Source organism: Punica granatum, chromosome 1 (genome assembly GCF_007655135.1).
Source record: "Punica granatum isolate Tunisia-2019 chromosome 1, ASM765513v2, whole genome shotgun sequence".
NCBI classification, from domain to species: Eukaryota; Viridiplantae; Streptophyta; class Magnoliopsida; order Myrtales; family Lythraceae; genus Punica; species Punica granatum.
Window position 1 is genome coordinate 52698491 of NC_045127.1, and position 23661 is coordinate 52722151.

At 41.5% G+C, this 23661-nt stretch overlaps 5 protein-coding genes across 8 annotated transcripts; 2 read left to right on the forward strand and 3 right to left on the reverse strand.

Moving 5' to 3' along the window:
- Positions 1 to 25: 25 nt before the first annotated feature.
- On the reverse strand, positions 26 to 4656 carry LOC116192246 (mitogen-activated protein kinase kinase kinase NPK1-like). Of its 4 annotated transcripts, none has more exons than XM_031520731.1 (18): positions 4238 to 4656; positions 3886 to 3927; positions 3694 to 3759; positions 3467 to 3577; positions 3317 to 3397; positions 3147 to 3224; positions 2938 to 3020; positions 2754 to 2835; positions 2586 to 2686; positions 2354 to 2393; positions 2147 to 2206; positions 2018 to 2067; positions 1737 to 1914; positions 1391 to 1627; positions 967 to 1307; positions 811 to 878; positions 558 to 669; positions 26 to 459 (listed from the first exon to the last, which is right to left on the reverse strand). In XM_031520731.1, exons 1-17 carry the CDS (start codon positions 4538 to 4540, stop codon positions 566 to 568), a joined length of 2025 nt encoding a protein of 674 aa, XP_031376591.1. In that variant the 5' UTR covers positions 4541 to 4656; the 3' UTR covers positions 26 to 459; positions 558 to 565. The 4 variants fall into 4 exon arrangements, with proteins under 4 accessions (XP_031376591.1, XP_031376592.1, XP_031376593.1 ...); XM_031520732.1 differs by having other exon boundaries at positions 26 to 470; XM_031520733.1 differs by having other exon boundaries at positions 26 to 669; positions 3159 to 3224.
- A 903-nt stretch (positions 4657 to 5559) lies between these two features.
- On the forward strand, positions 5560 to 8822 carry LOC116187393 (peroxisomal adenine nucleotide carrier 1). The gene is made up of 5 exons (XM_031516062.1): positions 5560 to 5877; positions 6842 to 7073; positions 7254 to 7400; positions 7507 to 7664; positions 8221 to 8822. Exons 1-5 carry the CDS (start codon positions 5732 to 5734, stop codon positions 8510 to 8512), a joined length of 975 nt encoding a protein of 324 aa, XP_031371922.1. The 5' UTR covers positions 5560 to 5731; the 3' UTR covers positions 8513 to 8822.
- A 274-nt stretch (positions 8823 to 9096) lies between these two features.
- Positions 9097 to 11988, forward strand: LOC116187404 (protein YIPF1 homolog). Its single transcript, XM_031516074.1, has 6 exons — positions 9097 to 9316; positions 9432 to 9471; positions 9874 to 9954; positions 10138 to 10324; positions 10568 to 10835; positions 11545 to 11988. Exons 1-6 carry the CDS (start codon positions 9137 to 9139, stop codon positions 11749 to 11751), a joined length of 963 nt encoding a protein of 320 aa, XP_031371934.1. The 5' UTR covers positions 9097 to 9136; the 3' UTR covers positions 11752 to 11988.
- Positions 11989 to 13968: 1980 nt separating this feature from the next.
- Positions 13969 to 16913, reverse strand: LOC116209959 (serine--tRNA ligase). The gene is made up of 9 exons (XM_031543732.1): positions 16631 to 16913; positions 16457 to 16527; positions 15986 to 16147; positions 15791 to 15896; positions 15467 to 15660; positions 15223 to 15326; positions 14938 to 15121; positions 14662 to 14841; positions 13969 to 14371 (listed from the first exon to the last, which is right to left on the reverse strand). Exons 1-9 carry the CDS (start codon positions 16761 to 16763, stop codon positions 14162 to 14164), a joined length of 1344 nt encoding a protein of 447 aa, XP_031399592.1. The 5' UTR covers positions 16764 to 16913; the 3' UTR covers positions 13969 to 14161.
- A 470-nt stretch (positions 16914 to 17383) lies between these two features.
- LOC116209946 lies at positions 17384 to 23369 on the reverse strand. The gene is made up of 11 exons (XM_031543710.1): positions 22500 to 23369; positions 21553 to 21789; positions 21047 to 21358; positions 20688 to 20774; positions 20489 to 20605; positions 19743 to 20378; positions 19528 to 19599; positions 19089 to 19247; positions 18462 to 18678; positions 18013 to 18357; positions 17384 to 17892 (listed from the first exon to the last, which is right to left on the reverse strand). The coding sequence occupies exons 1-11, from the start codon at positions 23229 to 23231 to the stop codon at positions 17780 to 17782; spliced, it is 3027 nt and encodes a 1008-aa protein (XP_031399570.1). The 5' UTR covers positions 23232 to 23369; the 3' UTR covers positions 17384 to 17779.
- Between the last annotated feature and the right edge of the window lie 292 nt (positions 23370 to 23661).

Sequence of the window (23661 nt, forward strand, 5' to 3'; positions counted from 1 at the left end):
CAGTGAAATCTGAAAACTGAGAACGGAACACCAAAACACCAATATTATTACGTTACAATACCCGGGGCACACAGATTGATCAACAATGAGATCAGAATGCTCATCGGGTTGAGTAAGTAGCATATAATGTCTAGACGTTCTAAAGTACAAATGGAACAAAACATGCATTCACTCCCCTGCCGAAGCCGCCACTGACTAACCTCTTTCAAATGAAACAAATTAGAGGGGACAGGGAAACTGAAACAGCTCGGAGAAGAAAAAATGCTTCTCGATATTCCATTTTAAGCATTGCGTGTTAGTGATCACTATCATCCACACAACAGCTTTGCCCCGGGGAGGATTTCGAGGTGTCGTTGTGAACCGATTCTTCATTTGAGCATATAGATCCTATCTCAGCATCCAGTATTTCGTACCCAGAATTGTTGTATCGCTCATGTTACCGCAAGAATGGTAGGCTGGCTGATGAAGTACTTCATATCAAGAATCGGGTATCTGAGTTCCTCAACTAGATGTTGCAAAATAACAAAATCCACCTTAGGGATAGAGCATGCACGCACCTCCTTACTCATTTCCCAGGAGACGCAAACCTCGTCCGCTCCCTCTGCCGATTCAGGGCTCGGTCCTTTGGAGATGATGTTTTACCTCCGACAACAGCTTGACGCATCATTTCTGCACAGAAGTTCAAAATTTTCCATCATAAGCTGATTGTTGAATAAAGGTTTCACGAGACAGAAAAACTACGAAACCAGTCTTGAGTCCAGACAGCTTAGAACAAGCATACTGCACAGTTGGGACGAGAGGGGGATTTACCTCGCTTTCTCTCAAGCTCTTGGTCAAGCTCTTCTTTCCACTTCCTTTGCCTCTCAGAGAAGATGACACTGCATATTGGACACGAAGAACAAGTTAGGTCTCATTGAGTGTCTATTTCTATGACATGAGAAATTTACTTTGGAACTATATACTTACCTCGGGCTGGTTGAATCGAGAGAAACATCAACTGCTGGACTTTTCAATTCACTGAGCTGAGGTGATCCCACATCAGGTGAAGATTGGGCACTTACATTGCCAACATTCGATATGCGTCTGCTGCTATTACTCCCAGGGCTTACAGAGCTCATGCCATCAGTGGTCGTGGATGGAGTGCCAATTGGGCATCGACTAGGTGATCTGCTTTTAGGTGGCAATTTTAAGTAACTCGGAGCAGTTTCTTCACGAATACCCTCCAGAATTCCTTGAGAACAGGCGACACTCAAAGTGTTGTAGAACTCTTCATACAATGGAGTTTGGAGTTTCTTTAGCTCCACAGCCTGCAAGTTTCATGCAGAAGTCGTAACATTTTCATGATGAATCAGGTTAACTAGGATTTCCCTTTGGATAATTCTTTTTGTACCTTCTCATCAAGAAAGGCTCTGATTTTGGATTCAGTGAGTTCATCCTCCTCCTCCGACAATGACGGCCCACAGGAAAATGAAAACTCTTTCTTTTCCACTTTGCAAGCTGTGGGCTGAATAGCAGGACCAATGGCCGACTGATCAACATCTAAGAGAGTTCCTGTCCGCTCAAGTTCTGGAGTTTCATCAAATTTGCACCTCCAATCAACTGAAGGCTCAGTGACAGGGTTAAAACTCTGGAGAAAAAAAAAACACACACACACAAACAGAGGGAGAGAGCGTGTATTGAGAACAATTACCCACGGGCTAATGAAATACCTGGACAACAAAAGCTGAGAAGTTTACCTTATTCAGGTCATCAGGCATACAACCTACTACAGAATCGAATCTGTCAATCTGACACATGTCATCACCACTATTATTTGCTCCCCACATGTTGCTGGACAAGTTCTGGCAAACTGATGAGCCATTCAGATTGTCCAAGTTATATATATCCCCTGTGCTGGGGTTGATTGGCATTTGACTAGAAAGTAAGGGAAAGACGAATAACAGATCAGAAACAAGCCATGCACAGGGTGATGTGGAAGTTTGTAATGCATAAATCGTGACAATTTAAAAAAACTTACAAGGATTTAGTGCCAGGAGAGCATGAAGCCGACAGAAATTCAGATTTTTCCTGGTCAATGGAGAGCAATATCAGTTGAGATGGAAAAGGATATAGAGAAGCATTTGGAATCAAATGAGTTGAAATTTACCGTGTTAGTGTCAGAAGAAACAGGATCAGATTCTGCAGGTTGCCCCGTGACAAAAGGATGCTGCATTCATGTAGGGACAGAGAAGTAAGAAACATGAACCTGTTAATTTATAACACTGTAAAATAAAAAATTCCCAATACAAAGGTGACGGAATCAGAGGAAGAAACCCGCATAGTAGAAAGCAACTAACAGTTGTATCTGATTTACCTGCAGTAGCTGTGATGCAGTTGGTCTCAGATCTGGTTCCCTGCAGTCAAATGTAAGCAGCAGTTAAGAGGAGAAGTTCCATATCAAACATAAAACACCAGATGAATCCAAAACAATCACTGGCTAGAAAGATGTTGAATCCATAAATATTAGGAGCTTGATCAGTCAATTTTTTTATCTGCAGGAATTAAAGGCTGAAAAACACAATTGGGTTTGAAAAAAGGAAGCATACTTCTGCAGACACTTTAGCAGGAAATCCTTTGCCACTTCTGATAAATGGTCAGGAATTGGTGGATGTGCTTTTGTCGTCCCGATATGAAAGAGAGCAGCAACCTGGAGAACCATTTTAGTGAGGTCGGAGCATCATCTATGGAAAGACCATAAAACGAAACCTGCACACCTCTTGGTATTGTTGGCTCCAAGGAGGCTTTCCTGTTGCCATCTCGATAATAGTACACCCAACACTCCATATGTCAGCAGAGCTACAATATTCAGAAAATGTCAATAGGGAGCGCCGAATAGAGAAGCCAAAATAATTTCATATGACTTTTCTATGGATATTAGCCAATTTCTGCTGTACTCACAAGCTATGTCCTGTTTGGAGAATCACTTCTGGAGACATCCAATATGGAGTGCCCTTCATAGACTTTGCACCAGAAATAGTAGCCTATGGAAAGACATTTTTGCTATATTGAAAGATCTAGATAAGATGGTATAGTATAGCTTGCTTTAACAGGCAACTAAAAGGAATTAACATGTGAAGCAGTAGCAAGAAAAGTCAGCTCAAGAATACCAGTTCAACAACCTGCTTCGAGGCACCAAAGTCTGCAAGTTTAATGCAACCTTTATTATCTACGAGAATATTCGCCCCCTGAAAATGCATAGAGAAAATTTACCATAAGCATATCACTATAAGCCATCATGTCAAAGAAATTTCTTTATGACTTTAAGAAGAGAATTTACCTTGATATCCCTGTGCATAATCCCGTTCTTGTGTAGATACTCCAGTCCCACTAGTAGTTGCTTTGTGTAGTTTCTTATAACCTGCATTATCAGCACAATTTGCATTCATACACCATAAAGTGGAGCATTCTTAAGTCTGCAAGTACTTACTGCTTCCGGGAATGCTCCAAATTTCCCTAACAGTGACGATATCGATCCACCAGGTACAAATTCCAACAAAATATTCAAAGTTTCTTCCTCCCTGACTGTACCCAAGTATCTCTGCAGGGACGAGAAAAGGCCATAATCAGGGAAATACCAGACTTTCCCTCCGTCTATTTACCCAAAACTTATGAGGTTTAAAAAAAAAGAAAAAAAAAAGGAAGGAGTGTATTTACCACTATATTTGGATGAGATAGATTTTTTAAAAGTTTCACCTCCTCCTCGAGCTCCCTAATATGAGCCTATTTATGGCAACAAGCAATCAAAGTAAACCGCAGTGGTGCCGAAACTTCCTCCTAAATGCCGAAAAGCAATAGCAAGCCGAGCAGAGGAGTAGAAATGCATAGAACGCGAGGCAAAGTTCAAACCTGAGCTTTCTCCTTCGATGCACTATTAGCTGCGATCAAGACCTGAAGAGGAGCAAACAAGCGCATCAGAAATTGGAGACCTAATTGAAGTTGAACAGTAACACAAACAATCTCATACTTTGATAAGATGCAATCGTGAAAATCAAAGTGGAACGGTGAAATGAGAGGAAGTGAATTGGATTCAAGCACGATACTGAACAATAGAACAAAATCAACGATGTCCGAGATTCCAACTGACAAACCAAAATGCAAAATGAATGCAGCAAGAAGCTCAAATGCTCCAGAACCAGGCTGGATGCGCCATTCTCCAGGCAATGAGAGTAAATTACGCATTAGGGAAGAAGAAATGGACCTGCTTAACGGCTAGAAGCTCTCCGGAGTCGAGATTCATCCCCATGTAGACCCTCCCGAAGGCTCCGCACCCAATCAACTCGCCTTTCCGCCATCGGATCGGAGGCGCAGTGTCTCTGGCGGCTGAAGGAGAAGCGGACTTGGTGAATGCTCGGGACCTGCGGATGCAGGAACTGATCTTGTCTACGATCGCCCCGGCGGCGGTGGTGGAGGAGGTTGAAGCCACCGGCGGCGGAGTTTCCTCATTGTCGGCGGACGGCCGGAACACCAGTGATCGGCGGACGGAGCCGAAGATGTCCTGCATTGGGAGTGAACTCTGCAGAAAGAGAGAGAGAGAGAGAGAAGCTCGCTCAGTAGTGTAGTGGGGCTTCAACTCATTGCGGTCGGCAAAAGGCAGAGGAAAATTGAGAAGAGAGAGAGAGAGAGAGGGAGAGGGAAAAAGGTCGGGAAGATTCCCTTTTTAAAAAATTATTAATTAATTATTAATTATTATAATTAACCAGTCTAATTGGACAAATTAATTGGGCTAGATGAGATGAGCCTATGGAAGCCCAATGGGCTTATATGGGCCTATGGAAGCCCAATGGGCTGATATGGGCCTACGGAAGCCAAATGGGCTAAGATGGGCCGGATGAGTTGACCGTCAAATTTTGCTGTCGAGAGCTGACAATGCACTTTCCCGAATCCAAGGAAGAGCCATTCCGTCCATCGTTGTCTCCGTCATTTTCCCCATTCTGAAACCAATCCAACTTCTCGGCCATTTCTACATATACATCTATATAAATATATATGTGTGTGTATATATATATATATATGTATATATGTATGTATATATTCAATATAATAATTCAAATCACTTATCAATATAAATTTGAATACATAATTTTAACTATATATATATATATAGATGGGTAATAATTCAATCACTTATCATTGAAATGAATAAGTATATGAGACTATAATCTATTTCTCATTTCAACGAATAGAATAAGTAATTTCAAGAATATGGAATTGGAAAAAGATATGATAACCAGATAAGAATAAGACAATATAGAATCAATAAGAATGAATTCCGATACATATTTGAAAATTGAAACGGTTTTTACCCGTATCCATTTTGTATTAGAGTTTTCTCTAAATATGTCATCTACTTACTCATAAATATGATCCATAGGTGTAATTTCAAGAACAAGCACATACACGTGGTGGGAACTAAAGAGTGCAAAAGGAGAATTTCAATTTCTCTTCCCTTTATTTAAGAAAAAAATTAATTTTGTTTTGGGTTTATAATTAATTTTAATTAATATGATTTAATTTCCACCCACCCAACATGTTCATGGCCGCGTTGAGGAGCTCGTGTCTCTCTCGCTTTCTTCTTCCTTCCTTCCTTCCGTCTTCCTTGTCCCTCCCTTATTAAACGACCGAAGGCCGCCCCCGACATAGTGATCCGAACCTCAAGTCAATCCTCCTCGTCATCCTGATCAGACGACAAGACATGGGTGTCGATCTTGAATCTCTATCCGAGGCGACCTCGGGTGCAATAGGATCTCTGCTCAGCACCACCATCCTCTACCCTCTCGACACCTGTAAGACCAAGTACCAGGCCGAGGTTCGAGTTGCCCACGGCCAGCAGAAATACAGGTGAGTTCCGATAGTTACTCATCAAAGTTTGATTTTTTGGTGTGATCCCGCCTCTTGGTGATGTCTGGACTGGTGATCTTCTGCGTGTTGTTGCTCGGTTGGCTAGTTCTTGCTGTTCATGGTGAATGTCTTGGTGTGTGACAGTCATAGGGGTGGAGTAGACCATCTTGGTGTTTTATAGTTAGCTTGTTATTAGTGGAATTGGGGTCAATTGTGGTTGTTGAGTTAATATTGATAGGCCAGCTCAAGCAGGTCTGTTGTTGAATCTGCATCTCCAGGCAATTCCTTCTAGTCACTTTATGAGTCAGAATTAGTCGGGTTGACATTGTATCATAAGAAACATGAAATGGTGGAGTGTCTGTCTTGCATTGCTTGTTGTGGTGCATTTGCTCTTATTTTGTTACATCTGCGATGATTAGTTGGTGATGTCAAAGTCAATATATTGTCTCGCTGCTGTCTAACAATGACATTACCTCCTTTGATTCAACGATGTAGTTGAAGAAGTATATCCTTTTAACTTTTTAGGCCTTGTGAACATCCTTTTCCCTGCTTTTGAACTTGCTAACGAATAGTAAAAATTTCCTAATGTACAGGCTAAGCTTAGGTTTTTGTTAGCTGCTAGAAGTTTTGAATTTTGATGTACATAGTCTTCATAGATTTTGTTTAATATTTTCTTTGGATAAGTGTAAGTTGTACAGTCCTTTGATTAATGAAATACGCCACTTATATATATATTAAAAAAAAAAACAGAGGAAAGCATATGTGGTATCGTCTCTTGATATTTAAAAGGTTTAGAGAACTGGTATTTTCCTTCTCTATTGCATGCTTCTGACTTCTGTACGAGTCTATGTGAAAGATTTGCTCTTCCTTTCTTGAACATTTTTTATGTTACAAAGTTCATTTTGGTTTATCTGCAATATTATATCATATTGATCAAATTTGTTCTGCTTTGGCTCTTTCATAGGAATCTATCTGATGTTCTGAAGGAGGCTATATCAAACCGTCAAGTTCTTTCACTATACCAGGGCCTGGGGACCAAAAACCTTCAATCATTTATCGCTCAATTCGTTTATTTCTATGGATACAGCTACTTCAAAAGATTGTATCTTGAAAAGAGTGGTTCTAAGTCAGTTGGAACAAAAGCAAACTTGCTTCTAGCTGCTGCTGCTGGGGCTTGCACTGCCATTGTAACTCAGGTTAGAAACATCTTTAGTGGCAAGCGAGCTTTGAAAGATTAGTCTTGAGTGGATATTTGGGAGGAGAAAATGATTTTTTTCCCCCCGAAACTGTACCATGATTACTGAAAACATATCCTATTGTGGATGAATTCATATATTGTAATCTTACACTGATCTGATTGGTTGATTATCAAGTAGCCCCTTGATACAGCTTCTGCGAGGATGCAAACTAGCGAGTTTGGAAAATCAAAGAGCCTCTGGAGGACTCTTACAGAGGGAAGCTGGCATGATGCCTTCGATGGACTTGGAATCAATCTTCTGCTGACTTCAAATCCTGCTATACAGGTACAGTGCATCGAGTTAAATTTGATTCTGAGTTCATTGCCTCTTATATTTGGTGAATGGAGAGAGAAGGATTAGATTGAGACTAAAGTTGTTTATAAACTTGCAGTACACAGTATTCGATCAGCTGAAATTGCGACTTCTGAAAAGAAATCAAAATGAAGGGGACAAGGGTTCCTCCCCAGTGGCCCTGTCCGCATTTTCAGCTTTCATGTTGGGTGCTATTTCGAAGACCATTGCCACCATTTTGACATACCCTGCTATCAGGTAATAGCGCCTTTTCGGGCATTGTTGGTATTGATCATCCTAGGAAGTAGGGACAGGAATCAGTATCATGAAGAATTCCTATATGAGGACTTCGCAGAGAATGATTGGTTACTCAGTATCAACATTTTCATCCTTGATGAAAGCGTGAAGTATTACCTTATGAATTTACCCATATGGCACTGTACCATCAATGTCAAGCTTCTAATGGTTTACATGATGGACAAGTTGGCTCTTCTAGAGCACCCGATAACGAATCTAATTTGAGCTTCTATGATTCAGGCAAAATCACATGACAATGTCCTGCAATTTGATCATCACTAGCGAGGGTAGTGGGATAATATCTGATATATGACGGTTCATGTAGGATTAAGATCCTTTGCCAATGTCTAGCTTGAACTCATTGGGTTGTTTCATATAGTTAGATTAATGGCACCTTAGCTGTTACGTCTACGCTTTACATATTTGCATAAAATGCCAGGGTTTACATATTATTTTACCCTTTTGTAGTCGAAATCCTTGAGGCTTGTATTGAACTTTATCAGAAATCATCGTGCAGGTGTAAGATCATGATTCAAGCTGCAGAGTCGGCTGAGGGAAAGGACAAGAAAGCCCGACCATCCAAAACCCGTAAGAGCATCCCGCAGGTGGCACTCTGGATCATGAAAGGAGAGGGACCGCTGGGATTCTTCAAGGGACTGCGAGCGCAGATCCTGAAAACGGTGCTTAGTTCCGCCTTGCTTCTGATGATCAAGGAGAAGATCAACGCAACAACATGGGTTCTGATCCTTGCGGTCCAAAAGTCTCTGCTGCTCACCAGGGCCAGTAGTAGAAGACTAAAGGGTGCCTGATAGTGTGGTAATGTGGACGGCAATATGTACTATGAATCGCATACATGTTGTTGTTCGAAAGCTGTGGTATAGGACTGCGCAGGATGTGAGGGAGCTTTGGGATGACCCATGATGGGTTGGCTCATGTTGATAAGTGGTACCATAAGGGAATAGTTGGAATGTGGGGTTCTTTCGGTTGCTCTGAGGGGATAATAATGTGTCCCTTATGCTTATTTGTTGTAAAATCTCAATAAGGGTGAACCAACTGCGCAATTTTGGAGTCAACGAATGAAAAATTTCAAATAAAATTTTAGAAAAATTATCAAATTTTTATGAAGATTTATTAATAATTGCCATTAATACTTGCCACTATCAACAGTTAACCACATTATTATTGGCGAATATCATGTCTAGTGATATGCTCTATTAAATAAAACTGATAAATCATAATGATGAAAACAATTATTAAAAATAAAAAGAGCGAGCGAGAGAGAGAGAGAGAGAGTGAGAAGGCCTAAATTGCACGGGACCGGCCCATTAACAGCAGATAAAGATCTGTTGGGCCCGGCTCTTTTACTGTGATCCCTGGCCCACAGTCTCAGCGGTTGAGTGGGTCCTACCAATCGGGTGCATGTACACGGGCTTATGTGGATCCAGCGCGTGGGGTTAATGCTCCTATTTCTTGCCGCGAGCGGGAGAGAGACGGACGGAGATCTGATTGAAGAACCGAGGAAAGAAAAAGGAGCGAGAGAGAGAGAGAGGGAGAAGATGATGAGCGGGAAGTACACGACGATCGACAGCCAGAAGGTCTCGGGATCTGTGCCTGTAAGTGCCATTCTCCCCATCAGCTCTCAGCTGATTCTCTCTCTGCGGCATCTGCGTGCAATGTGTTGTTTGAATCAGCATTCGCATTCGAATGAACTTTGCTTTGTTTTCGCAGGCTGTTCCGGATTCCGGCCACTTTACCGTCAAATTATCCGGTACTGTATTGAATCTCGACTTGCTTCTGCTTGTGCTTTTGCCTTTGTTTCCTGGGAAAATATATTGGTGAAGCTGAGCTGCGGTTTTCTTTACTTTACTTGAATGACGGAAAGTGACGGAGTTTGGCAGCTTTTCGTTTCTGTATATTTGGGAGTGATCACATTGCTGAGCACAGGCAATGAGTTGGGTGTTGGGAAAATTGGATTTTTGTTTTATTTTAGGTGCATTTTGATAGAATGACTTAGATCGGCGGGGCCGGTGAATCAAACACTCCATTGGCCTTCAGTCATCAGTGAGATAAATGGTTTAATCTAATGCGGCTTTTATGGGGTTGACCTGTTTCTGCGAGTTTCTTGGTTCTGTTTCATGATGAGCTTATACCGGTGATCACCTTGTTGCAGAATCAAATCTCCAACCTTACCCTCCGTCAGATGCACGGGGAAAGATATCTAGTGGCTCACAGCCTCCCCGGGATGCCGATGGTAGATAAAGTTCTATGGATTCCTTTTATATACTTCGTGCTATCCATTTTGCTGTTTTGGCTGTCTATCAGTATCTTTTTTTTTTTTGGCCCCCCCTTTCTACGTAGACTTTGTTACTGGGAGCACGCCTTTTTTTTCTTGTCACACAGTGGTAGGGCTCACAAATTTCTTTTCTCGATGCAGTTACATTTTCAAAATCAAGACTTGGCTCTGATGAACCCCCGCAAGGTGGTTGGTTTCAGATGTTTTCAATTGCCTCATACAAGCCGTACTTTGATGTTGATACTTCAGATGTCGTAGAGAGAATCAAAGATTCACTCTTTCCATTGAGAGGAACCTTCAATGAGAAAACAGCAAGCAACCCAGATTTGTAAGCGGTCCTTGTCTAATTTATGGAACAAATGACACTGGATTGGACTCTGAGCTCCTTGACAAATTTTGGTAGAAATGCCACCGTTGAATCGTTATGTTCCGTCGATAATGTTAGGATGGTTGGGAAAGTTGTGTTTTTTCACATTCTAGCCATAGGCCAGTGAACAGTCTGTTTTAGACTTTGATTACCATGAACGGTTATTTCAAATAAATGGTGTTCATAATACAAAACTCCATGCAGGTATGGACCATTCTGGATTTGCACCACGCTTATATTTGTTGCAGCTTCAATTGGTACTTTTGTGACATATATAGCTCACAAGCTAAAGAATAAAGAGTGGAACTATGACATAAATCTGGTGACCTGGTCTGCTGGCTTGTTCTACGGATACATCATTATTGTCCCTCTCGGGTTATATGTAATCCTCAAGTACTTCTCGGTGCCTTCTGGACTGGCCCAGCTACTGTGTCTTTATGGCTACTCACTCTTCGTCTTCATTCCTGCACTGGTAAGTTTTGCTGACCACTATAATTAGAACTCGTGCGGATCAACGGTCAACATTTAGGGTGCTTTTTAGCCGATATTTGCCCCTGTTATCTTACGATCTTTTTCCTCAAAAATTGAGAAAAAGAAAAAAGAGAGAAAAAAGTGAAATAAGATGGTCTGATGCTGATCTCAGCAAGTTGTTTTGGCAATATTAATTGTTCTGTGAACTCCTTTTTGACCTTGCTTGATCATGAAGAGAGAGCCCCTTGTATTCTAGAAGTAAAGTTTTTAATTGCTTATGATTCACTTTAAGGAATATGATGGCATGAATATTAAATGAGAAACTCGAAGCTATTGTTTGACTTTGCGGTAATCTGGTCTTTCATAGGAGCCTTTTCAATTATAGTGTGAATCTTTTCTTCTTTTTTTTTTTTTTTTTTTCTTGGCTCAGACTGTGCTACGTCGAGATTAAAGAGTTATATGGTTTCGGAGTCATATAACCGTCAGTTTCTGCTAACTTGTATGATCATTCATAAGGATAGCCATTAAAAGCCCATATTACTGAACTCGCAATGACTGTGAACTGAAGTTTCACTGCCTAAGTTTGAGGATGAGGCCTTCACTCAACAATGTTTCATGATCACTGCCTCTGCCTTTATACTTTGTGAGAATGCAGGCTCTGGAGGGAGGGAGTATAAGGAATTACCTGACTGGCTTTTTGTTGGATGCAGTGTCTCTCTGTTGTGCCTCTGGAAATATTCAGATGGGTAGTAGCCGGTGTAGCTGGGTTTATGTCTGCGACCTTCGTGGCCCTCAATCTCCGAGCCCACATTAAGTCGGCCGGAGAAAGGTGGTTCTTCATTGTGGCCGCGATTTTTCTGTTACAGCTGGCTCTTGGAGTGGCACTGAAGCTCTCCTTGTTCACCGTCGCGGTATAGAATCCATCAATCACAGGCAGAGCCATGGCCAAGCTGTACATTGAGGAAGAGATTTTCTGCCTTTCCGGTTTAAGATTTATATCTCACATTCTTTTTTCCACCAAAAGTATTCTCTCTCATGTATCCAATTCTTTTTGGGATGAAATGCATTCAACAGTCCATTCGACATATGATTTTGGAGTGTATAACTGGATTCTTTTAAGTTTGAATACGAGTTGCAACATTGGTTCTTGGTTCTGTTCCTCTTCCGATCTCCTTTTAACAGTTGCTTGTCATACATCATAAAGGGCGGCTGCTCCTAAGAAAATATAATTAAAACAGAGACCAGAGAGTCAAGTCTTCAACATGTGCCTGAGAGCAAGATGGTCAATGGTTTGAAAATCTGAACATATTATTTTCCAACTTCAACAACCCTCGTGTCATGCTAATGATGGTGATTACTGCAAAATTCATCGGGTAATTATCGATAACAAAGAGAATTCCTAACGCATTTGACATTTGCCGCAAAGTTCTCGAACGATTACGTACTAAGCGAGTCCACTGTATGGACAGACAAAACCACATAATGTTGAAACTACTATAGTACATGAAACATGCTCACTTAAGCCATCTAATCAAATAAATAAACAGGCCATTTTTTAATGATTTGCCACGTAAAAATTTTCATAAAATTCCCAATCCTGTTTCTTAAAGAACACGCACGTGTAGAACAGGCTTCCCAGAAATCCGCAGGACAACATCAGCATTTGTTGGGTTATATATACATCATCCTGAAATTGAGGTATTAATTTAATTATTTGGTGAAGAACTTATTAAGTAATTTATATCTTTGTCTTTGAATGCCAAACCTGATTGGAATTTCCTTTGCTTGGTCGAACATCTAACTTCCCTAGTAGTGGAATTACTACCTAACTTGAAAAATGGACCATGTTTGACTAACTCGATCCTCCCTTTTCTCGAAATGATACCGATGAACGGATAAAATATATCCGACTGGCCCTACGTGTACAATAAGCTACTACTCTCAAGAAACGGGTCTGCGATGTGTCATGTTATAGCGTACGTTTTTAAACTGGGACATTCGTCTTTTCTTACTTCTGTTGTGTGATCCTCGTAGTCAAATGATATGCACTGAAGCCACTGCTTATTAATATGTCAAAAGTTCCCTCCACTGGCATTCAACAAATGTGGTTAACTGCTGTCTCTGAAATCTTCAAATTTGAACAGATAGAGAGGTCTCATCCATCCTTCCTTTCCTTCTTCGAGCCTCCATCTTGAAAAAGAGAGGATCCGAATATAACTCTCGTTTAGACAGTGCCATGCTTGTTGTCCCGAGAAGCTGGGTTTGGTGCCTGCTCTTAGCTCTACTGAGCATCTCGTCGGCTGTGAACAGTAGAGCCATGGGGGCAAGACATCCGAGACTGAAAGTCAGAGCACAGCCGGCAGTTCAGACATGGAAGATACCGCCTGAAGTTGTAGGAGATGAATCTGTTCCCACCATGAAGAGAGAGGTGCCTTCATGTCCCGATCCCTTGCACAACAGGTAAGAGAGGTTGCTGACCGAGAGGGGCTTCTACTTCAACCGACGAAAATGGCCATCTCACGTCACGCATCAACTGTACAGTACGTGCATTCATAGCCACTAGTACCGTGATGTTTACCTAGTGGATGCAATCTAGTTCTCGTCCGAGAGGTGGAGAGATGCAATCAAGTTTTTGAAGAGATGCAACCGTGAGCAATTTTCTTGTGTCTTCATTAAGATTAAACGTCATTAGTTCAGCACCTCTCTGACTGCACAAAATTTTACACCCAGCAATTCATCTTCTGCCACACTGATCGAATTCAGTTATCAGATTGTCTGTTTCCCATTTCCAGTAACGAAAAACAAAGAGTAATGGAAACAGCATAAGCATATTACAAAACCGAGAAAGAAAGAAACTCTGAAGACAACTGCGACTGAAGCGATTTTCTGCTCTCTTTCTTTGCAGATATACTCGGGTTTGTTAGTACAGCGCGTTTGCTTCTGGATCTATACAAGGTTTTCTCAATTTCCATTTTTGTCTAAAGGGAAACAAGATGGACATTGAACATGTTGAGTTCCACTTAGTATGATGTATTGAGTCGATTGACTTGTAAGAGGCATCATACAGGTTGCAACACCAAAAGGACACTCAGGGCCCTCACAGATATAGTCGGATCGCAACAACAATCCCAAGCAATACAATAAGGAACCAATGATTTATAGATAACGAAAGCCATAATATCAAAATTCAGTATTTCAATTGCATTCGTCTAACATCCCAATCGTAAAGGGATATGAGATGACAAAAATAGTACTCTTAGCAAACATCTAATTAGTTGTGGCTTGTAATCCTTTGCAGCAGATAAATTCTTCAACTCCATGAAAAAGCTATGCTTTAGATTTCTTCCCTTTGGCTTCGGGTGCAGGCTTGCTCTTGAATGGCAAGAAGTCCTTTCCGCCCATATAAAGCCTTAGAGGTTCGGGTACCTCAACTCCATCTTCTCTCTGGCAGTTTTCAAGGATGCAACAAATGGTCCTCTCAGTTGCTGTGAGAGTGGAGTTCAAGAGGTGAACATATTGCTTCGCTTGCTCGTTCCCCTGCAACACCGTAAAATCATGGGACACTCATACCTGATACTAATTCTCTACTGCATCAGCTGAACTTTAGACTTTCCTCTACATTGTTAACAGAGATGAGAGCGACACTTGTTCCAATACATATGCTTCCAATCTCTGTTGCAAGTTTTATCTCAAACTAGGTTGCATTCATGGACTCATGAGCTAACATACCTTTTCTTTCTTTCTCGAAGTAATCCTAACTTTCAACTAGTTTCCACGACTGTAGAGTGCGGTGGATAATTTAACCGTGAAGAGTTCGTGGCTCTTACCTTCTTTTGGCCGAACCGAATTTCAAGTCTTCTCGACTGATAATCGGTACAATTGGAACAGGACACAAGCTCTCTGTAAGTCTGTGACGCTGGAAACCATCCTTCTAGGTCATACTTCTTAGCGGCTGCGTCATTCAATGCTCCCGAGACAATAGCAACAATGTGATACGGTATCTTAAGCTGCAAATACAAGCATGTGTTAGAACCCATGAAGTGACTCAGTTAGAACAAAGATACCCATACCACCACCATAACATATTTTGCTAGATTTATTACCGCCTGGTAAAACTCCTCAGAATTTTTAATCATTTCTTCATGCATGTCCCACGAATCATTGCCATTCGGGGAGGTGATGCAAAACTGCTCCACTTTCTCGAACTGATGGACTCTGAAGATTCCTAAAGTATCACGACCATGTGAACCTGCCTCTTTGCGGAAACAAGACGAGTATCCAGCATATCTGGTTCAAATTCCCCCCCGAAAAAAAAAATGCGGAAATGACCCAATCAGTGTAAAAGCATAGAAGCAATCAACTCTAAGAGCAGCAATGATCACAAGAACCTTAAGGGCAGCTGTGCAGGCTGAATCCAGTCCTCCAAATGATAAGCGCAGAGTGGCTGCTCTGCAGTAGCAATGAGATATTTGTCATCTCCCTCCCCAGTAACCTAAAGATAGTAAAAAATAAAATTCGGATTATATTCCAAGAGGAAGGACAATAACAGACAGAGAATAACACCATCCCGTATTATATGAAATTTGTGAGTCCATGAAGAAAATCAGGTATGCTGCTTTTCAAAATCTTCACCTTGTAGAGTTCTTCATCAAATTGTGCTAATTGAGCACACTTGGCCATGATCTCTTTTCTCATGAAGAAAGGAGTTTGCAATGCTGTGTAGCCTCTTTTTTCCAAGAAATCAAGGCCAAAGTTAATCAAAGCTTGATTAAGGCGTACACCATCACCTTTCAAGTAGAAACCTCTACCTCCGGCCACATCGGATCCTATTCATCAGAAATATATTGATCAAGAACTTTCGAGGCATTTCCGAAGAAAATTCGGAGAAAGAAAAAAATGTAATGTTTAAACAGTACAGAAACCAAACTTTCTGGACGACAGTTCTAATTCCAATACCTTTTTTCAAGTCTGCAATGTCAAGAAGCTCAACAAGCTCAACATGGCTCTTCAATTTTGCCTCCACTCTCTTCTCGCCCCATGTCCTGATAACCGCATTATTTGCCTAAAATTACAAAGCAAACTCATTAAGCCATAAATGAGTTATGCAGCGGGCGAGTAACGAGTGATATACCAATAAAAGAAAACACGCACCTCATCATCACTAATAGGAACGGAATCATGGACCAAGTTCCCAACTGTTTCGAGCCTTGATTTCAATTGCGTCCAAGCATCACGGACTTCAACTTCTTTTTCGGCAGCCAACCTCTTGTTCTCATTGGTGCTCGCTATCATCTCCGTTGCATCACCACCAGACTGCAAACAAGAGTAATCAACAAATTTCGGTTCAATAAATAATCAAACTCCATACATCAGTAACCAATCAGTAACCAAATATAGAAGCATATCGTATATCGACCGATTCAGAGAGGATCTTAGATCAGATTCAAAACCACTGCCGTGCTCCGAAAAGAGAAATAGCGCAGCTTTTTAAGGAAATATGGTCGTACGTGAGCTAAATAACAATGAGCATAAAACAGTAAAAATGCCATTTTTTTTTCTCTTCATTTTCAATGAAGATCGATAAACAAACCGACAACGAGGACTAAGGGACAAGAAACTCACGATTCTGAGCTGAGCGACTTGCTTGTTGATCTTGTTGAACTCCTTGCGCAGGTTCTCGAGCTCAAACTGACCTGAAATGAGCTCCACCGATCCAAACAAGAAATGAACGAGACTGGCAAACCGATGTCGCAATTACAGGCGAAAACGGGGTTCGAAATCAGAGGAGGCCCTTACGCTGGCGCCACTCCTTGTCGAGGGCGATGATCTCGTCGACGATCTCGACGCTGGCGAAGCGACGCCGCTGGGACTCCCGGATCCTCTCGGGGTTGTTCCCCTTCTCCTCCCTGAAAAGATTAATGTCCAACATCTCTTTCCTCTTCTCCCTCCCCCCTTCTCTCTCTCTCTCTCTCTCTCTGTGGGCAGGGAGTCAAAGAACAATGGAGCTCTGAGAGAGAGACAGACAGACAGAAGCTGTGAGTGAAGAGAATCTGTGCGCGGTAACGGCCGATCCTTACGCCACCCGAAAACCCTACCCCGCTCTGCTATGGAAATCGGGCAATTTTCTTTTCGTGCCCCGAGGTTTTATGTTTCTTATACTTTACTCCCTAAACTCTGTGTCGTTCCATAGTGCACCCTGAAGTTTCCGTCTTTGCATCACAGCTCTTTACAAAGTCTGCAATCAAAGCCTTCCCGCCCAAGTAAACGGGGAGCTTCGTGGATCCTAAGGATCTTCACTTTCTTGGGCGACAAGATTACATGCATAGTCAATCCTATTGACCATTAAAATTCGGAGACTGCATGCTCATTAACAACGTACTAGTTAAGAATAAACGGGCCGTCACATTATCAGGTGGATTGGCATATTTGTGCGGGCATGCCTCAATCTGATATACATTGGTCGTCACGACATATGACAGAGCAGAAATTTGTGAACTAATGCTGTTTAGTATGTGTCGTGAATAATGGAGGTTACATGAGTGAAAGTGATGACTATAAATAACTGGCAACCTTTTATTTCTCATCTTTTCTTTTTCTTTGTTGATGATCCATCAATTCAATCAGACAAAGCTCACTCTACAACATATTACAACAAAACAACCTCTACACTTTTGATCGAACTATTTGCTACGCTTTTTTGACACAAAAAGAATCGGCAACCCTGATAAGATATAGTAAAACAAAAAATCGAATGGGACACGAGAATTTGAGCAATCATTCAGCCCGTTTGTAGAATGATCCTATAATTCGATTCCATATTTTATCCGAGTGATCAACCGTCTGCATAGCAGATGACTGACGGATCTACCAGGGAGGAAACCAGTCCCATTGGCTGATGGTCTTGGCCGAATAGCTTCCACTGTGACAGGACTTCCTTTCCGATGATCAGCTAATCTCCATCCGAGGCAAATCAGGAGGATTGCAGCTCGCGAGATTTGCCCACAAGTTTGCAAGCTTGAGAAAGTATTCTTCTCCGTTCCACTCGATCATTTTCATATCTATTTTAGGCAAAATCAAGAAATGCCGATGGATTATGAAGAACAAAAGGTACTCCGCATATACAATATGGGGCCGCATAAATATGGAAATAGCAAATCCCAGATTATTACTGTACTTACCTCCTACCAATTCTGTACTTAGGAGAGATATTCGACATAGCTGTTCTTCCCCAGCGAAATTATAGGTTTGGAAGGCATATTCATCGAGACCATGTATAACTTTGATGGAATCAAGTAGTGTGGCAACAGATCCCTCGTATGTGAACTCTAGAGGATCAGACATACTACGAAGAGCTTCTTCGAATCCGGAACTTGACCATAGAAGAGAACACTCGTTTAGCAGAACTGAAGTAGCTGAGAAATCTGCAGAACTCGGAAGCAGCCATGGCTTGTACAGCTTGATTGACGCTCCTAGAACTCCAACTGCTCTGTAAATCTCTCCGAGAGCAATAATGTACTTCTTGCCTACAAGAATCCAAAACAAAAGCAGAAGACGTTTGAGTCCACCTATAGGTGAACGGCCTAAATTTTCAGTAGCATCGGATTTGATAGTTAACACGATATTGTACCATCAGATTTAGATAGCAGATGACCCTGCACATCTTTCTCTAAAGCCTGCTTCCACAGCAAGGCTCCATGCTTAAGTTCTTGACTGCATAGAGAGATCAGCTTAGACCAAGCAGTTACATAGCAATATTGCTGCTCGACCGTTCCCCATCTCAAAATTCGCAGCATCAAGGAAACATGTCTCAAGAGTTCAATCAGTGACTGTGGATCTTCATCTGCCTGTGGAAGACGAGATTAGGTAGATCTTAAAGAATAATCTGGATTTTTCATCCCAGCAGCACCATGTATGCATCCAGTTATCATAATCAAAATTAAAAGCAATCTACCTTCGCAATTTCGCATGCAATTATGATAATCAAAATAAAATCCAATCTGCCTCCAGTGACTAATCAGTTCACAATGGATTTATGAAAGATACGATAATGAATGTAGGATAAAAGACAGCCTGCATACAAGGTATTAGGTAATCTGCACTCTAAAACAACATATCGAGAATTTCAGTTTGAATGTAGATGCATGCAAGTTCATTTTGCTAGTTGTATCAATGCAGCCAAGCAGATATGCATCATGTTGGATTAAAGAAAAGAAACAAAATGAAAAAAAGAAAAAAGGAAATAAAAGAGCTATACCGATGACAATTTTCTAGACAGTTGATACTCCGCTTCAAGAGCTTGTAACTTCTCATCCAGGACTGGCAGAAACCCCTTGAGGTGGGGAACCCTCGGAGGAAGATCAATTGAGGTGACTTCTGAGATTTTGTCGTCTGGGTTTAATGCATTATATAGTTCCTGCAATGAGTATGAGATCATAATCAACTAAATTGTACTTACAATATTCATCAACAAAGAAACAAGTTTTCCTCGGACATGAATATATACCATCAGTAGCCAAAAAAAAAAACAGAGAGAAATTAAATTGCTTTGGTTTTCATAACATAACCCAGAAAGAAGGTTTTTTTTCTTTTACCGAAAAACTCCTGAAAAAATCTTGCTCATTTGGATATAGAAGTTAATTAAAGTTTACAGAAAGGACATCCCGACATAAATGAGTGATCTCGTCAAAAATCACCTGAATTTCCCTGTTCTCATCTTTCAGTGTTGAATCATCACTGGGAAGACCAGCAAGTCCATTCTGTGCTTCCTGCAAAAACAACATTATCAAACACATGATATTGTTAGGGAATGTACCAACAGGAAAATAGCTGTTTCGACATTCCACAAGCTGGCATTCGCTCTCTCTCTCTCTCTCTCTAATCAGCAAAAATACACGAGATTTTCACTAACCTTCATTCTGTGAAGATGGGAAAGAGCAGTAAAACAAAGTTCATCCTTCAACTTGGAATAGAAATCTAGAAGATCATCAATCTCAAGACCGGCAGAGAACTTCTGACATGGATCCACAAGACTTGGTACAGAACCCTCATCTTCATATCTTAACCGGGAAGAAGCATCCTTAAATCCCCAAGAACTACCATCTAAAATACCGTCACTATGCAACAAACTGGACACTTGCCCACTCTGGTTTGAATCTAATCCAGTGCCACTTAGCTGTTGGACAAGGTTGAAAGAAGTCTCATCTTTCTTTTCTGTCTCAGCAGCCTTGAAATCCCAGGAATCATCAAAATCATCAATCTCATTTTCTGGCTCTTCTTCCAATTTTGCCTTTGATGTGACGAACCCAATCTCAACTGATACTTGGACATCAGGAACTGAAGCAATTGGAGTGGCTTGATTGTATAGATTTGCAATAAGATCATTGATTGACAAATTCGAAGGTTGTCTTCTCATGTTGCTATCATTCGGAGATTTTCTGGTAGTCAAATCGGGATAAATTAATGAACCATCGTTCTCTAACTTTCCATCACCAACTGTGGCAAGTGGAAAGGCTTCCTTTCCATTAACATGGCTTTCCTCATTTCTCTGGAGAAAAAAAGAAACCAAGTTACCTGAGGACTAGAGAATATCAAATCCAGTAGGCATTCAAGGCTAACAGCATATTTTCAATGAACAAAAAGATCTTGACATGTTACCTCTAGTTTCAAATTACTGTCTGATGATGCATCTTTAAATCCCCAGAAGTCATCATTCGATTCCACATTTGCATTAATGGGATTCGAGAAAAATCCATTAACAACCTTTGGATCTTCCTACAACAAAATACTAACTGAGCATTGCATATCTGTTTATTATTCACTGAAAATTAAAACCCAGACAAGGATTGATCCATACCTCACCGTTTGACCCACTTTGGAGAACACTGTTAGTAGCACTTACAGAAGTCACTTTGGTAGCATTATTCACGACCACAGGCTCACCCTGGAGCAGATATTGCAGACATAGACATATAAGTTTTCCAAGCAGATCTTCAACAACGCAATTGCTAGCACCTTTTAGTAAAATTTGAAGAACCTCATCCAAGGAAAACATCAATCTGACATGTCGAGCATCATTATCTTCTACTTGCATTAGAAATGAGAGTATGACATGGTATCGACTTAAATCACGGTACAGCTAAAAATAATCCTCAACACATTTCACATGCAAGTACTGAATACATTTCTTCTTGAAAAATTCAAACAGACTATCACCTGGCTACGTGGATTGATCTCTGAAGTTGCCTCCTTGAACTCCCACGCATCTTCATCAGAAACGAAACTTCTAAATGTTGGATTAGATTCAGAATCATTCTTGACATCTTTTCCATTGCTTATTAGGTTTGAATCTGATAGAATATTCAACTGGGATTCTGGTTTTGGGTTCAGATCATATGCGAAATCCAATCCAAAAAATTGAGAATTCTTATCTGTCGCAACAATAACACCAGTTGGTTCTGGCACAACATTCCCAAACTCAAAGCTCAGCTCAACTTCCTCAAAAAGTTCCCTCGTACTCCCTTCAACCTTCAACAAGATATATTCTTATCAGTCTTCATGGTCAAAATGATTTCCACCAAAGCAGTTTCCTAGCATAGAGTTAAATAGTTACGACAACATAGCCTATAATAGTACCAAGGGGACTTTTAAACAGTCAAAAATCCTAAGATGGAAGGACCTATCATTCTCCAATCAAGAAACATCTCAAAATCAGGTATTACCTTCAAGTTACCCTCTTTATTGTTGTTTTCCATCTCTGCGCCTTTAAATTCCCAGCCAAAATCATCGTCAGCATTCTCTTGTTTTTCATTTCCAGTTAAATTGAACCCATTTGTGCCCAACTCCACCCCATTAGGTTTTGAAGTGAAGCCATTTACATCTGAACTGAAACCATTCCAACTAGGGAAGAAATTATTGAAGTTCAGGTCTGAACCACTCTCACCCTTCCTCTGGTCTCCCTGGTTCAAAATGATAGCAACAACAATGAAAAACTGACAAAATCAGGTTTGCAAACCACAAGTAAACAAGTAAACTTTTTACAGCAATGAAGTAGCACATTACAAAAATATGGGACACAAAGCAAGAAAAGGTTCGGACTTTAAGGATAATAATATACTTGGGCAACAGCTTAAGGACACAATATCAGGGAAAAGCCTGATATGTCTCTATAATCAACAGTTCTGCTGTTTATTCTACTGTCTAAATGTCTAATGGAAGCATCAGCAACTCAAAATGTTGCTATTCTCAAAGTCTATGCCAGCACTTATCAACCCCCTTACATCCTGAATTTGCCATACATTTTACTGCAGAAAATCCTGAATAACTAAGGGCACCCCAACATAGTACAGGACCAATCATTGCCAGCAGTAGGTTCAGACTTCCTGCTTGCTTACAAAAAGCAAATGCATATCTGCTAACTGAGGGATAAATGATTTCGTCCCAACTTGATTTCTATATGTCTAACTCAAATTACCAACCATGAGAAGCTAAAACTAGTTCTCAGCTCAATAGTAGGTTATCCGCTCAATCTCATAATCAAGTGCACAGAAACAAGTTGAACCTATAATCCAACCTCTCTTCCTACTTCCAGCAATCGATCTGAGGAATGAAAATCGAATTTCGAGCTGAAAAACTGAACAGGAAAAAACTGATATTTGCGAAGCCGTACATTCAAGTTCTCGCCTTTAACTCTTGTCTCTGCATCTGCAGCCCTGAATTCCCATTCATCTTCTTCATCCTTTTCCCCGTTCCCATTACTCATATTGAAATCAACCCCGTTTAAGATTGGTTTCGGATTCAATTCAGCTTGAGATCCGATCCCCGCGTCCAGTTCTTGAAGTATCCCCCCATTTGAGGTCAAATTTAGGCCTGATTCATTGGCAGGAGCACCGCTATGCTGATTCTGATTGTACAAAGTAACAATGAAACCGTTCAATCCTACCGCCGAACCCAAATTAGGTGCCCCCTTCGCCGGATCACCATTACTGTCATTGGACAGTCCGGTCGCACTATTTAATGAAGCACCGACCGCACCAGATCCCGCCTCCTCCTCCTCCTCCTTCTCCTCCTCCTCTCCGAAAAGCGACAGAGGAATAGCTCCCGAGGGCTTCACCCACTTGGGTTTCTCCGGCACCGTCCCAGTGGATGTCGCCTCAGCAGATCGCTGCGCAGTCGCGCGATCTCCGAAGAAATCGAATGGCTCCACGGAATTCTGGGTGGGCGGTGGCTTGGGATTGGACTCGACGCGCGGGGATCCATTGAAGCTAAGGAAATCGCTCCAGTAGTCGTCGGCGAGACCGTTCGAAGCAGCGGCGGGATTCGGAGACACCGCGGCGGTGGTGGGGACGAACTTGAATTCCCCGAAGCCCTCGTCGTCCTCTTCCTCAGCTATATCCGCCATTGTTGTTGAGCTGAAGGAGGAGGAAGAAGAAGCGAATGGGCTTCTCTCTCTCTCTCTCTCTCTCTCTCTCTCTCTCTCTCTCCCTCCTTCTCTAGTACTCTCTGCGTTACGGTGGAGGAGTTTGACGGACGAACATGGTGGTGCTACTGTTAGGTGCGCAATGCGCACATCCAAGCTCACTTTAGAGCAGAACCGTGAGTGTCGACACTGACGAGTACTCTGGAGCCTCCGACAAAGTTTGATGCACCCGGTCCAGTACGCCCAGTGAAGGGGCTCAATGGGTCTTCTGCCTGAATGACATGCACCCGGCGCATTACAAAGTGCAGCATGCGGACGCTGACGTGGATAAAGACCCACAGCTCAGCGCGACACTGATTTTATATCGTCGTTCAATGCGTGTCCATTCATAACCATTCAATTCGGACGTTGG

Coding starts and splice junctions, on each gene's coding strand:
- LOC116209959 (XM_031543732.1), bottom strand. CDS start 16,763: ATGTTGGACATTAATCTTTTCAGGGAGGAGAAGGGGAACAACCCCGAG. Junction 16,148..16,456: donor AAGTCGCTCAGCTCAGAATC/GTGAGTTTCTTG, acceptor TCTTGTTTGCAG/TCTGGTGGTGATGCAACGGA. Junction 15,327..15,466: donor TTGATGAAGAACTCTACAAG/GTGAAGATTTTG, acceptor TACTATCTTTAG/GTTACTGGGGAGGGAGATGA.
- LOC116192246 (XM_031520731.1), bottom strand. CDS start 4,540: ATGCAGGACATCTTCGGCTCCGTCCGCCGATCACTGGTGTTCCGGCCG. Junction 2,207..2,353: donor CTGCATCACAGCTACTGCAG/GTAAATCAGATA, acceptor ACATGAATGCAG/CATCCTTTTGTCACGGGGCA. Junction 670..810: donor AGAGCTTGAGAGAAAGCGAG/GTAAATCCCCCT, acceptor ACTTCTGTGCAG/AAATGATGCGTCAAGCTGTT.
- LOC116209946 (XM_031543710.1), bottom strand. CDS start 23,231: ATGGCGGATATAGCTGAGGAAGAGGACGACGAGGGCTTCGGGGAATTC. Junction 19,600..19,742: donor CCCATCTTCACAGAATGAAG/GTTAGTGAAAAT, acceptor TTGTTTTTGCAG/GAAGCACAGAATGGACTTGC. Junction 18,679..19,088: donor TGTCTAGAAAATTGTCATCG/GTATAGCTCTTT, acceptor CGTCTTCCACAG/GCAGATGAAGATCCACAGTC.
- LOC116187404 (XM_031516074.1), top strand. CDS start 9,137: ATGTGGATCCAGCGCGTGGGGTTAATGCTCCTATTTCTTGCCGCGAGC. Junction 9,955..10,137: donor GCCTCCCCGGGATGCCGATG/GTAGATAAAGTT, acceptor TTCTCGATGCAG/TTACATTTTCAAAATCAAGA. Junction 10,325..10,567: donor ACAGCAAGCAACCCAGATTT/GTAAGCGGTCCT, acceptor AACTCCATGCAG/GTATGGACCATTCTGGATTT.
- LOC116187393 (XM_031516062.1), top strand. CDS start 5,732: ATGGGTGTCGATCTTGAATCTCTATCCGAGGCGACCTCGGGTGCAATA. Junction 7,401..7,506: donor CTTCAAATCCTGCTATACAG/GTACAGTGCATC, acceptor ATAAACTTGCAG/TACACAGTATTCGATCAGCT. Junction 7,665..8,220: donor TTGACATACCCTGCTATCAG/GTAATAGCGCCT, acceptor ATCATCGTGCAG/GTGTAAGATCATGATTCAAG.